General features: G+C 38.1%; 1 protein-coding gene across 4 annotated transcripts in view; it reads right to left on the minus strand.

Annotated features, from left to right (window-relative positions):
• Positions 1 to 83: 83 nt before the first annotated feature.
• SHTN1 (shootin 1) overlaps positions 84 to 17,669 on the minus strand; it is a 103,817-nt gene continuing 86,231 nt past the window's right edge. For 3 of the 4 annotated variants that reach the window (XM_004265795.2, XM_004265792.4, XM_049697066.1), the window contains one exon: positions 2,463 to 4,185. In XM_004265795.2, the coding sequence (XP_004265843.1) occupies positions 4,174 to 4,185 (12 nt within the window). In that variant the 3' untranslated portion in view covers positions 2,463 to 4,173. Of the gene's footprint in view, positions 223 to 2,462; positions 4,186 to 17,669 lie in introns of those variants that run through there. The other variant, XM_033420958.2, reaches the window with a different exon arrangement.

Here is a 17,669-nt window from a genome sequence, read left to right on the forward strand (position 1 = left end):
TATTATTAGACTGGGAGCTCTCAAGTGTGTCTTCATTTTGGTTTTGCTCTAAAACTTCACTAACTCGTGTGCTTTTTCTTCTTTTAATTTCACTGTTTGGTGAAATACAGAGATAGTATTTTGTCCGGAATTATACCTGTGAACCCTGTCTTCTGGCCATCACGTTCCTATGGGGATCTTGTTTGTATACGAGCTCTCCTGTCCATTTTGGGGGGTCATGACCTAGTAAAAGAGTACAATATTTTTGCCACCAACTCCACACTCAGTTCAAATACCTCATACTTTACAAGTCAGAACATTTCTGAAAAAAATCTTTCACGCTAGGAGCTCTCTCTGCCAGGAAGGTGTACATCTTCTGTTTCACGGATTTTTTAAGAGCGAATAGCTTCCTCTCACTTTCCTACCCTTAATTCCCTTTTCTTTGATTCCCATCTCTTTCTAAATTTTAGTTGTTCATCTATCATTTATATCTTTGGGGGTCTCCTCAGATCCTTTTTGGAACAAGAATGAGCATAAGTGAGTAAACACATCAATGAATGAATATTCTTAAAGCAATTAAATGCCCAATCATTTTTACTACAGCATCTAGTAGGTGATTAAAAATGATGCAACATATAGATTGGCTGAATTGTCTCTTCTGAAAGCCAGTATCAGGGTTATAGCAGAGGATGACCAGAAATAAACATATTCAAACACATACCTATAGATATAATATACAACTGCTTTATATGATTTAGATTCTCTGTTCAAACTGTTACCTTTTGTCTTTCCCCCAAATTATATAAATTGCTATGTACTGACCTGTGGGAGAGTTGGCTAAGTTTAGATTTCTGATATATTCCATAAGTTTTTACTAAGCATACTGAGGACCTCTCCTTTTGAAGAGTACTAAGAGGGGAAGGTAATGTCCTTATGGCAGAGCCAAGGCCTTACTCTAAAAGCAGTGATTTAAAATAGGTTCAGTTGCAGATTCTCTCAGAGCACAGGGCAGGAGAACTGGTTGGTATCACTCTAAGTTGGGAGAACTGTGTCACAGTTTGTTGTTGCTACTGCCTTTCCCGATGCTTAGCAATAAACAACGGATGAGTGTTCAGATAGCCTCTGCACATGTACACACACACACACACAGATGAAATATGGGAGATCGTATGAGAGTATGCCCTGGAAATGTGACAAAAATTATAATTAAATGAATGAAACTAGAGAAAAAAGGTAGAACCAAGTTAATAACTGAATAACTACATTAAACTAACCAAAGAGGTGATTTATTACCTCACCAAGTCAACACTTTAATTTCAGCGCTGAGCACAGCCTACTCACCGTTTCCTTACTTGAGGATTGGGGTCACCAATGGATGTGTAGCATTTCAAGTTTTTGAAAGTGATAAGCATTGTTTCTATTTATATATTTTCTCTCTCTCTCTACATATATGTTAAAGGATATAAATAAATATAAAACATATATATATGGAATCACATGTAAAGAGATGAAAGAAACTCATCATACCCTATCTTAAAAAATGGCAGTGGGACTGGGAAATGTTAGTGCTCCGAAGAAACTTCAAACCAAATCCAATCCTTAAGTAAGGGCTGCCTGATGATCTTCCTAAGGTCAGCGATGATAAGAGACAGTTATCCATTCTCCACAACTTATTGCCATATAAACTGAACCTGTTCCACGATGAAAGTGATTAAACATGTATAGTGTGCGTTTATAAAAATCATCCGAACTTTGTTTTTAAGATTCTGTGATACAGACTATACACTATACCTAACATACAACCTAAAAATGGTCTGAAAGATTAACAATAATCTCTACCTGTACTACTCCATTTCTAACAAACATTTACTGTTAACAAAACAGGTGAGGAAGGAGGAATTCCTGGCGAGTAGCCAGAGCCAAAACACGCATCTTGTTTTCCTCAACAGGCCAATCAAGGCGGGTGGTTACAGCCCTGCTAATTCCCTCCACAGGACTGATCAACGGCTGAAACCACTGTAGGTGAGGAGTTTATGTGAGACTACCTCAGATACAAAAGGATGCTAGAATTAATTTTAGCAAATTAATTTTAAATGCCTTGTGATGTTGGTGAAGAAATAAGCAGCTCAGAAAAGGCAAGAACACTTTCAAAATACTGCACCAGTGACTAAATGTTGCTTGGTCCAGCTAACACATTTCACAAATGGTTAACTCCTTACCCTGGAAAGGGTGTGTGATTAAATATGGAATGACAAGTGTACATATTTTTATATTCCTAAATATGTGTAAGACACATGCCAGCAGACTGATAACAGACACAGGAATGCAGAAAGCAGGAAGAAACAAAGAATAGAATTCCTCAAAATAAACCATTTTGTGGATTATTAAAAATTACTAAAGTTATAAAGTCTTACACAATTTTCATATTGAAGAATGTCAAGTATGGGGAACTAAACCAAAAATGTCAATAACCACAATTGACCTTTAATAGGAAACTGTTGGTGCTTTTTAATAAGTGTGGTGAGGAGAGTTCAAATCACAGCATAACAGAACTTGTTTAAGTGAATTAATGCAGTTTGTAGTTAGTATATCATATAGCAGTATTATTCAATTAGGGGAAATCACAGTTGAAAAACATTACATTTTAATTCCCTATGAGTAAACTGATAAGTAACTGCAAAATCATCACTGGAAAAACATGGAAACAATCAAGCATAACGAGCCTACAGAAAGATAATTATCTCCAAATTTAGGAAGTACATTTACCTGCCTATTCACCTTTTCAAGCCTATGTTTAGCATACGTGCAAAATAAAATACTACTGCAATTATTACTATCATTTTCTTTTGCCCTTAGGTGAGAAACACCTGACAGCTTCATGCTGAGCTATGCTAACAAAATGAAACCTTTCACTTTCTTTAATAGTAAAATTACCATTACTGAATCACTGTCATAAAAAATGCACTCAAGTACATTACCACTTATTTTAAACAAACACCAGTTTTGAAACAATCAACTTTGAAAAGCTGCATAAGTGTTTTTTTTAATCCCTGATTACATTTGTATTACTCACTGTGGTAGACTGAAACATTGTATTTTTAGAGACTACCACCTAATTTCTTTAAAGAGAACAGACCTGTGTAATGTAGAACAGCAGTGAAGCAAGACAATTGTATGCCTGTCACCCATCTTCACTGTACATAAGAACTGTGATAAAATATGGTCCTTGTGCCACATGAGTCCATGAGAAAACAATTAACTCACAGCACAGAGCACGCGGCTTATCAAGATAATACTCTATTAATTCAGGGTTTGGACTTTCACCTCAGTTCTGCCTTCTGGCCACTAGAGCCTTCCCCCCAAAGTCCTTGGGAGGCTGTGGACACAATCAATAGTATGTGTTTTGCATCCCACAGTTAATAATGTGTGTAATTAACACTGGGTATGGGACTACTAGTTTGACATCAGCTCCTGAATTTTAAGCTTATCTCAGTATATCCTAGAAAGCAATTTGTATGCCACAGTGCCTAACCATTTCCATGCTACTGAAGTTTCTCCATCAAAAAAGGATCAGACCCAAAACAGAAGCTTCTTTGGGGGCTTTTAAAATCACCTTAAGCTAGTCACTTCTGTTTATCCAATTACACACAAGTGCTGCAAACTTTCATCATTACATTTGATTAGTGGTATGCACATTACCTAAAAAGATGACATGAATTTTTTGTAAACTTCTAAAAGAAGTCACACTTAATACAGTAACTAGAAAAAAATCTTATCCCTATAAAGATTTAAAAAACTACAAAGAATGTGTACTTTGCTAAATAGCTTACTTATAAGTGAACTTACAAAAGTGACATCAAAAAAGAACCTATACTCTGAATACAGTGACAAGAACAGAATGTCTATAGCCCTTGCCAATACACCAAAACTAAATCATGTGCTTGTTGAAAAGGACTTCTGAACATATCCGCCTTCTGGTTTATGGATCAGCAGTTGGAGCTGTCTGTATCTCTTATTTTTTCAACACTGTCTTCTTTGTCTTCTGGTTTAATTTCACCATCATCCTTGTGTTGAGCTGGATCTTTTTCAGCGACCTGGTCTTTGGTTTGGGGTTCATATGTGGAAACAGGATCTAAAACTACAACTGGTTCAGCTTGTTTTTCACTGCCAGTGTATTGTCTCCTGCATCCAGTGTTACTGGGAGGCCTAGGGGATGAACAGTTAAACAAAAAAATTAAAAGCAGAGAGAGAAAACATTTATCTTTCAGATTCCTGGATTCAGATGAGCAAAAACCCCAAAACGTTCTAAGTCTAATCAACATGCAAAAAGTGGTCTTTGAGGTGCCAGCCATTACAAAAAAAAAAAAGCTATTAGATTACATATTAGGAGCACAAGGCCAGAAGACGGAAAAAGAGCAATTAACTGCATAAATGTTAAAAAGCCAAATGCACCTACCTGCTTAATTGCATGCTCTTCTCACAGAAGCACAAAGCTCACGGATAACTCTGTGCCACCTCCCCACTGCCTGCCGCCCCCAGACTCCTGTCCCACCCCCACTTAGCTGGAAGGAGCGAGTTAACCCCTCCCTTGTGTGCCGGGGTACATGTGATTGCAGATTAGTTCTAAGACTGCAGCAAGGAGGGAAATAAACCACTCCCATCCCTGATGGGCAGCTGAGAGATATGCCAGCTGCTGCCATTACTGGCAAGAACAACTCTGGTCAGACCTGTGGAGGTATGAGGGAAGGAACAAAAGCAGATGGGAGAATCCAGAGAAGAAGTTGAAATGCTAAGTTACCATACACTTTTTCTAAAAAAGGAGAATCATGTTTGAGAAATTTCTTATTGAATTTCAAATGCAGTTTCTTTTTCCACTGAGGTTCCCTTTCTTCTCTTCTAAGAAGCTACTGCTTCTCAAGCTAAATGGGCAACAATTTCCTTGTGGAAACAGATGTCCTGAAACACTCTTCTCTTTTCACGTGTCAGGAAATTAGGCTGTGGGCACCTAGTCCTCTCAGAAGTCAGGTCAGAAGCCATCATCTGAAGGTACTGGACTGCTGACCTGATGCCTGGAGGTTGAAGGGTGTGTAGTAGGCAGGGCAGAGGCTATTCAGACTTATCTGGTCTTCTTGGCAAATGCTGGGATACTAACCATGACCCAGCACGCCACTGTCCCACTTCCACCTCTGGATGTCAGGATGTGTACTGGTGAACTGTTGGCCAGGGTCTGCCCATTGCTCTACCAGCCCCTCACCAGGACTTGATTTCTACTATTCCCTGACCCCTAGCTCAGATCTGCTGGTTAGACACTCTCTTACCACCTAATACTTGTCCCTTGTTGGATTTACCACAGTTATAATTAAATACTGGCAACCAGCTATTTAATGTCTCTCTCTTCAAATAAAATGTAAACATCCATGAGGTGGACTGTTCAGCTTTGTTCACAGATCTATGCCAGCATCCAGCGCAGATCCGTTTGTGGAGTAAACAAATGAGCAAATACTAATGAACTACTGTGTGTGAAAGGCTCAGAATGTGCGGAAACCAAGGCTTTGGTGTGAGTAGGTCTGAAGGCCTCTCTTATGCAACAGAAGTAACAGAACAAATGATCAACTACTGAGACAAAGTGGCCTGCACGATCCAGCCACAGGTACCAAAACTCAAACCCAGTGACCTCAGTTTCATCACCTGGTACTATGAGATCTGTCCAAATGTCTGAAAACCACTCCATAGGGCTATCCAGTTCTACCATGTGACTTGATCATCATTCATAAGTGACTAGCACATAACTGTCTTCTTTGGAGGCCGTAAAAGCAAAGAGATGACCTGAGAGGAAAGCTATACTGTAGTGAGGACAGATTCCTTTATTTTTGCCTGGATTTGTCAACACCCTTGTCATTAGAAAACACCATGACACTGCCCATCTACCTTGGCCCATCCACTTCTCAAGATATCTGTTACTGTGCGTTGGGAATCAATATGGGATGTAGTTGGTATCTGGCTTGACTTTCTCTGACCCAGGCAACACCTGGAAGGCTCAGTCCATTAGGGTATGGTCAGAGAAGCAAAACCCCCATGAATGGCATAAAGGATTCATTATAGGCATTAGACCTCAGGCAATGGAGCGAGTGAGTTAGTTAGGCAGTCTACGTGAGTCTGTTGCCTCTGTGTATTATGCTGGGCCTGAAATCAGCAGGTCTTGCAGCTGAAAAGGAACTTGGGTGAAAAGTGGCAAGAAGCTGAGGACAAACCAGAGCAGCACCTGTCTTTCACAGTCACCAATCCCGATGATGCAGATGAGCTGCAGGATAAACTGGAGCCCTTCCACATGGAATTTGCACATGCACCTGGCCTAAGATTTGGGGAAGCTGGAAGGGAGATGTGGGGAGCTGGAGAAACTGTGGGCCAGCTGTGCCACATGCCAACTAGGTGACAACGCGCATGAATTGTAAAAGAGCCTGCCCTACGCAGACTTTTGGGAGCATTAAAAAAAAAAAAAGACTATTATGTCACTCCCACTTTCTAAATCTCGTGCAAATTTCTCCTGTAGACAACCCTAACCTGGAAACAAATGGGAAAGGGAATTTTCGGAAATGAAGTTCCAAGTTCTGGCCTAGCTAAAGTTGTTACAGTCAAAGCCACACAAAGTCTGCTGGTCAAGTCCCCAGTGTGGTTCCACTACCCTGGGTCTAAGCCTCATTGTATAGAAGCCAGCCAGTCTGCTCTACACATGCAAAGGAAGTATCCATCTCATTCTAGGTGAGCAACTTCCATCAACCCATACTGACCTTCATCACTTTTGTAGAACTACCATGGAAGTTCTCATGCCCATGTGTGTCTGCAGATGAAGGGGTGGTAAACACATCCTAAAATGCTTTCTTCATCAGCTGGAGGCTGAAAACTTCGAGGGAGCTCTCAGGGCTCCACAACAGCAACAAATGATGTTGACTGAACTGAAAACTCAGAAACTTTGTATTGCCAGGCTGAAACTGTCCTGGAATTGTCTCAGTCCAGAGAACTGTTCTTTCCTGAAGTAGGCTTCTTAATAATAGATTAATCTATTATTAAGTCACCTGTACACTCCAATTTGAGAACACCTTTATTATCACTGAACTTGGCACAGTGGAAAATTATGTGTTGAGAATCAGAGTAACTACTTTCTTGAAGACAATGACCACTGACTTGGAATCCCAATGGCTTAAGGCTAAAAGGGACTATGGCAATCATCTAGTCCAACTAGTGCTTTTACAGATGAGGAAAATGAGGTTTGGAGAGAGGGAAAGCCTGACCTAAAATTATACAGCTTATCAGTGGCAGAGCCAGGACAAGAATCAGAAGCTCCTATCTTCCTGTTCCTGATTTTTCCACAACATCACACAGCTATTTACCAAAGGCATCTTCCAAAAACACGATAATGATGCCACAGGCTAATTCTGGCATGTTTACTGATTCTTTCTGAATCCCTGTTTTCAGCTTCATCTTTCAGAACTATAAATATAAAATCCATCCCTTCAAGCTACCCCTCGTTTTTTGTTGGTTTTTTTTTTTTCCTTTGTGACTTAAAGCTAGCTCTTCCTGGTTTGACATCATTAAGTCCATTCCTGGTTCCCATGGGGAGCTGCCCAGGGCTCCTTCTGGAATGAAGGGCCTTCCTCCTAGGCTTCATTTCTAACTCCATTCCCATCTCATGGGAAGAGCCAGAAAGCTCCATCAGTGATGTTGCCAAGAACCCAGGCTCTTGCTCTAGGCAGCCATAGTGGCAGGTTCTACAAGGTTAAATCTGAAGCTTCTCCCCCAAGGTGAAAATCCCAGCTGCTCAAATGCAACAATCCAATGGGAATTGCCGTATACTATTGTTCCATTCAATTTTTCTTCTTTAATTCTTCATCTAAGAGCAATGACCACAAATAAGGAATTAAAATTCAGTATTCATAAAACGTACGGCAGACCTTCTCCTGTATGCTGCAAAATCTCCAAGTAAAACTTAAATTTTATAGGTGACATAAAGACTAAAATCATGGAATGTTCAGTCTGAGAGGGATTACTGACATGAACTAGTCCAGCCTTTTCATTTGTCAGGTGAAGACACCAAACAAGAGTGAGTTACATGATTTGTCCAAGGGCACACAATTTGTTAACAGCAGATACAGGATTAAAATTGTGGACTCTTGACTTCCTGTCCAGTACTTTTTTTTCTTACCACAACATACTGCTTGTGATTTTTAACCCAATCAAATAGATATTTTCATGGGTCATTTTAAATCATTTGTTAAGTGCTATTTCAAGACAAAAAGAAAAACCCAAAAGCAAAATAAAAGCTAGGAGACAATATATCAATCTATACCACTCTGTGAAGCCTGATGCCCAAGTGCAACTTGGTTGCTCTTTTACAAAGCAGTTACTTCTCCCCCACCTGCAAGAGGGCCAGAGGTAGGGCTGGGGCAGGTGAGGCCACCTGCTGACTCCAACTGGTACTGGTACCAGAAGAATCAGAACAGCTGCAAACGGTATTGCCAAAGTTGAACTTTATAGTAAAGGGACTCAGTGACTTATCAGACTGTGTTACAGGAGATGAAATTGCAGCATTCGAATTTTTAAAAAGCACATCATGGTTTGCATTCAATGAAATTCCTTTCAAAATCGACTTTCCACATTCCAATTATATTCAGCAACATTCGAGCTAACATTTCAGCTGCAATTCAAATTAACTAATGCCCAAAAGAGTCCTAATAGACATGGTTCTGAGCTCAACTGAATACAATCAAAGCTCACGAAATGAAGGGGGAAAATGCTTATTTCATGCAAATTCTGCATATCACTCAAGCTTAATTCTACTGATAATATAAAGGTGGGACATTTTGAACATTACAGTGAATGAAACTTTTAAGCAGTGAGAGTTATTTTATAAAATGCTACCTCTGAAAAGCTGACTGCCAAACAGTGTAAAAATGGTTTGAGGCATAAATGTCAAGTTCATTTCTATTTCACTTCTGAGGTAACTATCTTTCAAATCGCAACAGCTGGACTATTTAACACAATCTGGTGAATCAAAGTATAGTTCTTCTCTGGTCTCCCAGTGGGACGCCTGCATTAGTCTGTGGCAGCCATCCAACAGATGACGCACAGCCGGATGGTCTGAACTCTGTTTCATTTACAATAAAAATGGATAAAGCTACAATCATATTTACCACCTTCAAGGACAGAAAACGGCAAGATTTAAATTTGTCTTTATAAAGTAGTTTCCTGGGAAAACTCCAAAGAGGAAGTCAGTTTTATATCCTCCCTTGTGTAAAAATAAGAAGTCTTACTTTTTTTCCCCCCAAGCCCTTTATACAGTTACTACAGCAGTGAACAGTAGTGGCATTACAACAGAGGTAGTTTTTATTGTTTCTCTCAGACATCCTATTTTTCAGGATATTTTAACACACTTATCCAAAACTTACCAAAATAAAATTTCAAACATAAGGTGAAACTTTCTATATTATTGCTAATTCTAATACTTTTAAATATAATGAAGGTAGAAAAAACGAAGCTAATTTCTTTTGGCTTTGTGTACCTTTTGAAACTGCGTTTTAGTGCAAAGAATAAATTAGTTTGCCAATTTGGGTCAGCTTCTATTTGAGGGAAAAATAGATAGCATTTAAATTATGAAAAATAATATTGGTAAACAACAGAATACCGCCATGGTTGAAAATCTGACATCAGCTTCTAGATGCTAATTTGCCATAAGATTAACAAGAATTCCTTTTTAACAGAGGTAACAATGGCTGGGCAAAGACCTCTGTGTCCACACTGAGCCATAGTTTCTTTGGTGGAAAAACTGCAGCACAGCCATCTCAGTGCACGGGTTATATCTCAGACCACAGTGCACGTTACGAAGCCTTGTCCCAGTTCTTTTATTCTTCTAGCGTAAGCTGGACTGTGCACATTTACAGATTCCAAAATACACTGGCCCAGGGAGGCTCAGGAAACTGGACCATTCTCGCCAGCAAAATCAATGATAAAGCATGAACTACGACTGATTTTAGCACAGGCAAAGATTCTTAAATGTGTATGATACTTTTTTTGGCTACTTTTTAAGCTTTTTGTAATTTTGTACAACTTTAAGTCACCATGGAAAATCCATTGAGATCTCAGCTATGAAATGTGAATATTATTTAAAAGAGATATTTTAAGGAACATAAAGGCTTCCACAAGAGACACCATATATAAATAACACTGGCTCCTCAAGAAAGCTGCCATGCACAGAATGTTTGCATTTTCATTCTTAATTTTCAGAGCAATGTTTTTTAAATTTTAAAAGATTTTTCTTTAAATTTACTATATTATATACTTTAAACTCTCTTTTAAGACAGGAAGTCATGAAGCATTCAGTGTGTTACTTTTCATACAGTTATATGACAAAATATATTTTAAATGAAAAGCATTTATCAGGTTTCAGAAATTAAGTCAATTTATCCTCAGATCTGAAATTGCATTTAAGTTTTAGCCAGACTTCTATTTGAATAAATTTTAAGTCTCCACTACTCCACTATATAAAAATAAAAGGAAACACAAATACTGCAGACTATTGAAAGATGTTTTAAAAAAATGACAAAGCACCAAAAGCAATATGGTTCTCCATGGAGAAATGATATATTTTATGCTAAGTCTCTTAAAATCATAGGTGTTTGCAACTGGAGGCAAATGTTAGAAGGCAATTAATTCTTTGAGAGAATTGACAATTACTCAGCAGCATTTTAACAATTATTTTGAGATTTACGCAACAGAACTTTAACACTAGGTGTAATATAGCCTCAACAATTAATGTGGAAGAAGCTGCTGTCTGTAAGGCAACTCAGAACACCTGTAAGACAAAACTGACAGGCGGATCTTCTGGGCAGCCCACAGGAAAACTCCTTTGGAGGGGGGAGGAAAAAGAGACTGAGTGAGGAGATCTCAACTTCCAGAACATCCAGTTCTTCTGCTAATTTTGTTGTTAAAACTTAATTGTCCATGTACAGGAACACATGGAGAACCTTTGTAGTAGTGCTTTGCTGAGCAGAGCTGTTTCCTGCAGTGTCAGTACACAATTCAGCCGTACTAAGATTACAGTTGAGAGCACAGCAAATCCTTTAATTGTATAAGAGCATCAGATTAAGCAGTAACTTCCATGCAGTTCATTTGCTAGCTAGTAGTCTCTTCTCAGAAACAAATGTTTGCTAAGTACAGGGAAGGTGCCCTCCTTTCTCGCACCATGCATGCAAATACACATATGCACACATACACAAAAGGAGAGAAAAGAGGAGAGGAGGAGGAGGAAATGGTAGAGTTGGGAGTAACAGGAAGAAAACCTATTCTTTCCACCACAAGCACTAAAAACTTCTCTATTTTCCATCTGAACAAAATGTTGACCCAAATCCCTCTAAAGTAAGTGAAGAATCTCAATTTCTATTTGGTAACATATTTCAAAAGCTCAGATTCTCCAGCTGCAATGCAAAAGAGCAATACTTTTCAATTTCATTTACAAAAATTAATCTTACAAGAATTAATCTGTGCGGGGCCACAGGTCACACGTATTTAGAGACACCACAGACCTAGAAATTAAATGCAAATTAAAATAAAAATGGCTGCACTGGAAACGGTCATTTTTCTACTGAAATTGAAGTCCTGTAATTGCTACATAGGTTTTTGTTTTTTAAATTCTTCTAGGGCACAATGTGACCCGTTTTGACCTCCCAAACAAAAAAGGCAAGCTAGCCGCCTGTCTGATGGTTGAAAAGGAAATTTTAAAGAGCTTGATAAAGCTTAGAGTTTTGGGGAGCTCTGGGGTTGAAGAGGGGCATGATGAATTAGAGAAGTATTAACTGGAAGGGTCTCTGGCAATTGTGGCTTAAAAGCATCTTTGAGAATGACCAAGAGATGAGGACACAGCTATGAAATCACTGCAAATCACACCAGTTACAATGGAAACTGGGTTCTCCCCTTTGAAGCAAGGTTCTAGAGATGTAACTAGGTGAAATGACAAATCATCCTTGAGGTTGACTCCCTTGTTTAACTGTAACTGTCAGGCGGATATTCACCTTTCTGAAAGTAATTAATAGAAAAAGTGAGCACAGATGAATAAAGCTCAATACAGACAAGTAAGGCCACTTCTAGATGAGACTGTTCAGAGACAAAAAAGCAAGACTGTGAGAACACAAGATACTCTTTGGTCTCTGCCTGATTGTGATGTAGAACTCTTGTAAGATCTGCTTGTCTCTTTCTCCATACTGCAGGCCCATTTGTCCTGCCTTTCTTTAAAACAGAGATGTTCTAAAATATGATGACAATGGACACTACGCCACAAACTCAAAGGAGCTAACCAGTAATTGACCAAAGGTGGAGCTGACTCACAGAGGTGCAGCATAAAGTGGATGCAACAGTGAAATTTATTTGGGGCTGTAGAATGTATGTTTTAAAACAACTGTATTCACAGTGATTCATCTTTATATTGTCATATTATCATTTAGTAAAACACCTTTCTAATCCAGTGATTCAAGTCAGGTATTTTCAAGGTATTTGACTTCTGGGAATGAACTAATCTTCAGCATGTTTGAAATGTAAATAAATAAAAAATGTGTACATGAAACTTATGCCAAAGATTAAAGAAGCTTAGGCTGGTATTCTAATATGGTAATTTCCAAAAGTTTATTTGTGAAGCATGCCCCTTTATTGGCCATTTGACATGAAAAACACTAAAACAATTTCTTTCCAAATCTCTTTTAAGTCTTCTTGCTAATTCAGATTGGCTCTCCTTTTCAGAATTCTTTGCTTTACTGGGTAACATTTTCTTCCCTTGGCAAAAGATATATTAATTGCTTAGTTTAGCCTTAGGAAGAGGAAAGAAAAAGGAAGAGATGACACTATCTGTGAGTATGTAGGGTCAGAGGAGCAGGATGTGAATAGGGCAAATGGAGCAATTTAACTACAGAATCATTGCTTCCTACAGAAGAAACCTTAGAGTCATTTTCTTCCCTTCCATTCCTACAGCTCTTAATACACTCAACGCAGTATGCTATAGCTCAAAAGCATGGGCTCTGAAGTTAGAATGAAGAAGGTTCAAATGAAATCTGACCCAATTATCGATTAGGAACAGAATTTTGGGCAAATTGTTTATGTCACTAAACCTCAGCACCTTTGGAAGAATTAAAACAACACATAAAAGTACTGGCTTCATAAATGTTAGTGAAACGATAGTAACAACAACAAAACATCACCAAAGCAAATTCCAAATTGGAAACTGGCTCGTTACTCATAGCCTCCATCTATAATCAACATAGACATCCTGCTTATAGCGATGTAAGCACATTTCCTCTCAGATGAACGCTATTATAATATGGATATATATTAATATATATCGATAAAGAGTAACAGAAAATTTTAAAAATAAAGAGGCGAAACATACACAATGGAAGGTTGTAGGCTTTTACCCCCAAATGTTTTCCCAATTCACTTCACTTACATCACTCGAGATCATCAGATCTCCCCATTCTGTGGATAACAGAGCTAACGTGTCTCAGGTACCTCACACAGGATTAAAATGGAAGACAACTCTACCCATAGCTAGGAATTATACTTGCATTTTCTTACTTATTGCTCAACTTATGTTTGCTTCTGAAATACTGACTTCCTAGTTACCCTTTAAATCAACGCCCCAGAATGTGTAAATGTGGAACTTGTCAACCTAACTGGAGTTCAAGAAGCAAGCTTTGGCTTGACTGTATTGCATGGTACTTTTCTGTACACACGGCTGGGAGACATGTCATGGGTCTGTGTCACATTTTAAAAAATGCATCTGCAATGGTGGCAAACTGATGGCTATTTCCAAAAACTGAATGAACTAGCAAAAGCCAAAGTCATTTGGAAACATATGTTGAACATACAGTAGTGGTTAAAATGGGCCATATCATTTTTTGACCAAGATAAAAACTGACACTAATTCTCTTACATAACCCGCCAAGTGGCTCTAAAGCACTCTTTACTTCTCACCCACTTTTTCCACCCCAGAATAAATGGATAGGAAAGACTGTCCAATTTATTTCCTCTGTGGTCAGGTATCTCTAATCCAAATAGGTCTAAAAGCATTTGGAGCAATAGTGACAGGGTTGGAATGAGTATCCTGACCCCTAAGAATATAACCCTGAAGGATAACAATCATTTCAATCTGGATTTGTAAGTTCCTAAGATGTAGTTTGAAAATTAAAATTTTTCAAAAAATTATTTTATATTTCTAGGTTTGTGTTTTACTGTAAATCTACACTGAGAGACACGTTGGGGGTAAAAACTATGTGCTTAACTCTTGTTCTTTATCTTAACTGTGAACATCTTTATCAAGCAACCACATTTGGGAGGAATTATTGGGATTCTAGAGCTGAAAGAGACTCTGGAGAGTGCCTCATCTACTTGCCTCAATTTTAGATAAGAAAAACAGTACAACAAAAAGTGAAAAAACAAAAACAAAACACAGAGGTTACATAATTTTCCCAAGGAAACCTGGCCCAGTCAATAAGCCAGGTGTTCAGTACCTAAGCTTTCAACTCTAACTTTTGTCCTTGATAATCCAGTAATGCCCCAGCATTATAATTTTATATTAAGATAGAAAAAGAATTTATTGAAATATTTTTCATAAATTATTTAATTTACGTGACAACCCTACAAGGTAGGTATCATTACCCTCATCTTCCACGTGATTAAATAACTTGCCCGAGGTCATAAAGATAATAAATAGCAAACCCAAGATCCCAACCCGAGGTCTCACTGTAGAGCTGGAGTTCTGGAAATAATTCAGTGCTGCTCACCAACCTGTGCATATGTGGAAAGACACTGATTTAGAAAACGGATCATGCTGTGTTTCCTTGTTACTCCTCGTCCAGTCTACAGGCTTTTACTGGTGAAAATACAAATCATTCTTGGCTTTTTTGACCCTGTGCAACACTCAGTTAGCCTATTTCCAGTTAGCCTATTTACTGTAGCTGTCTGAAAGTAATGGAATCGTTATCTTTTAAAAATTCTATAATTTGGAATTTTCCCTATTTTACATTGACCATCCCAGCCATTGATTAGCTTGAATCAATGAGTCTTACTCTATTTTAACACTGTCAGAATATTTTGGATCAGAAGGGAAGAGCATGAAAGCAAAAATAAGGCTTATACTCTCCATTCGCTTGGTCAGCTCTTTACCTCTCATGGCATAAAGGGAGATTATGAGCATAATTCCTGTTTGAGTAACAACTAATCGGAATTAATGAAATTCAAATTCACTGTTAGATTTAAGATATTATTACTAGATAGTATGTATTCATTAGAAATAATTGAGGACACAAATATTTCTAAAGCTATTATTGAAAGATAAATAGAAACAATTAGGCTTCTCCAAGTCCTGATTATCTTTTTCTTTCTTTTTCTTCTTTTTGCTTAAAAAAAAACCCTGCTTGCTCAGACTGGTGACAAGAATGTTAATTTTAATTAATCCTTGCAATTAAGTATTAAAGGTGTCTCTTGCTGTCTCATAAGTTCCTAAGAAATAAATCCATATATCTCTCTGGCTCTACAATTTACCAGATAGAAGTTACTCAGTAATTTGGAACATACACATATGTTGATTTTAGGAATTAAAAGGAAAATAAACTTTCTGGGAATAGCCTGATGCTATTTAATTTTCTGGGTAAGTGAAGATCTTATGCAGAAAACATCTTTGTTTCTTCCTTCACTTTAAAAGTTTTCTTAGTAGGTTAGCAAACTTCCCTGTCCACCTGAGGCAGTGAGCACAGCCGAATCTTTCTTTTACAACTGGGTATTCTGTTGTCTCTGATAACTTTATCTTGTATAGGTTCAAAGATGCAGAAGATATGCAAAACTGAATGTAAATGACTCCTAGGCATTTAAAAAATGTTTAAAAACCCAAATAAGCAACCAAATAAACCAAAATATCTAATATTTATGTACACATATATGTGTATATGTGTGACTGCTGAATAATGGGGGAATGCTGGTTAACTGAGTATTCTAATTAATTGATATTCTGCTGTTTTATTGATACTAAAAATGTATTTATTCATTCATTCATTTATTCAACAAGTATTTCCTGAGAGCCTACCATAAGGCAGGAGTTTTTCCAGGTGTTTGAGATACACCAGTGACAAAAAAATGTCCTACCCTCATGGAGTTTACATTCTAGGAGGGGAAGAGAGAAAATAAGCATATATATAATAAATAAAGTATGTAATACGTTAGAAGATAACTGTTATGGGGGAAAATGGAGTAGGGTAAGGGAGAATCAGAGTTTAAGGGAGTTGAGTTACAATTTTAAATAGGGTGGTCAGGGTAGGTAGGCCTCATTGAAAAGATGACATCTGAGCAAAGAAATGACAGAGGTGAGATAGTGCAGCTACTGGGGGAAGGGCATCTGAGGCAAAGGGGATAGCAAAAGCAAAGAGCTGGGGTGGAATGATTCTAGGCCAGAGAGGCCAAAGTGGAGGGTGGAAGGGAGCGTAAGAATGGCAGGGACTGTGTGTGTGTGTGTGTGTGTGTGTGTGTGTGTGTGTGTGTGTGTGTGTGTGTGTGTGTGTGTGTGTGTGTGTGTGTGTGTGTGTGTGTGTGTGTGTGTGTGTGTGTGTGTGTGTGTGTGTGTGTGTGTTCGTTCGCAATAATGTAATGCATTAGAGCCTACTGTGATTGATATCCTCCCTTGACCTTGATTCCCTGTCAAGAGCCGATAATACCACTCACCTGAAAAACACTACGGTGGTGTCGCCACAGATCAAAATAAGGGTGCCATTACCAGAGAGCAAAGGCACTTTTTAAAAGCAAAGGGAACATTTGCACTTTTTAACTGCTGATCTCACTTCAAAGTGACAAATCAGGTCTATGAGGTAAGACAATGTGGTTGCCTCTACCTTATGGCTAGTATAACAGAATGAACCTGCTAGCCAAAGCCAGCCAGAAACAGCCTGAAAATAACCCTTCTCATTCCTGGTAGCTAAACCTCTTTCAGGGAATCCTGAGAAATCCCATGAGTTTTTACTTTTAAAGCTTACATATGACTACATTAAGTTCTTTTACTCAGTAAAAAGCTAGGTTTAAACATAAATGAATGAAGCACGTCTGGGAAGTGAATAATTACCATGTACATACACAAGACACTTGGATTCATTTGGATAGTCTAATTGTACTTAAGAAACACGTTTTTCAGAAAGGCACTCTTCTTTGGTAAATGACTGTCAATATGAAAATGCATGGCGTTAGTTATTTCAGCTAAAGCATGTCAAGAACTGAATAATCAAGCATTAGATTACAAAGTTTAAAAGTTAATACAGCAGCACAGAGTATTTGTATTAGTGCTTTAAGTAGATAAATTAAATAGAAACGTGTCTCTTAAACAGTCATTGAACAAGCAAGATGAGAAATAAATTGAGCTTCACATAGGCCTTTATGGCATCTAACAACCGTGTCTGTCAACAAATGGATCCTTTTCACTGTCAATTCAGCACACATTTTGCAGACCTTGGGTCTGCAATTATTTCATTTCCTTTCTTGGAAATGTAATTTCCACTTACTTTTGGAGAATAAAAGGCAGACAAAAGAAGGAAGGAGTTGCAGTATTTTCTGATTAAGATTATCTGTGTAAAATGGTAAAGGAAAAAAAAATCTATACACACACACTATAGCAT

This window comes from Orcinus orca, chromosome 14, assembly GCF_937001465.1.
Source record: "Orcinus orca chromosome 14, mOrcOrc1.1, whole genome shotgun sequence".
NCBI classification, from domain to species: Eukaryota; Metazoa; Chordata; class Mammalia; order Artiodactyla; family Delphinidae; genus Orcinus; species Orcinus orca.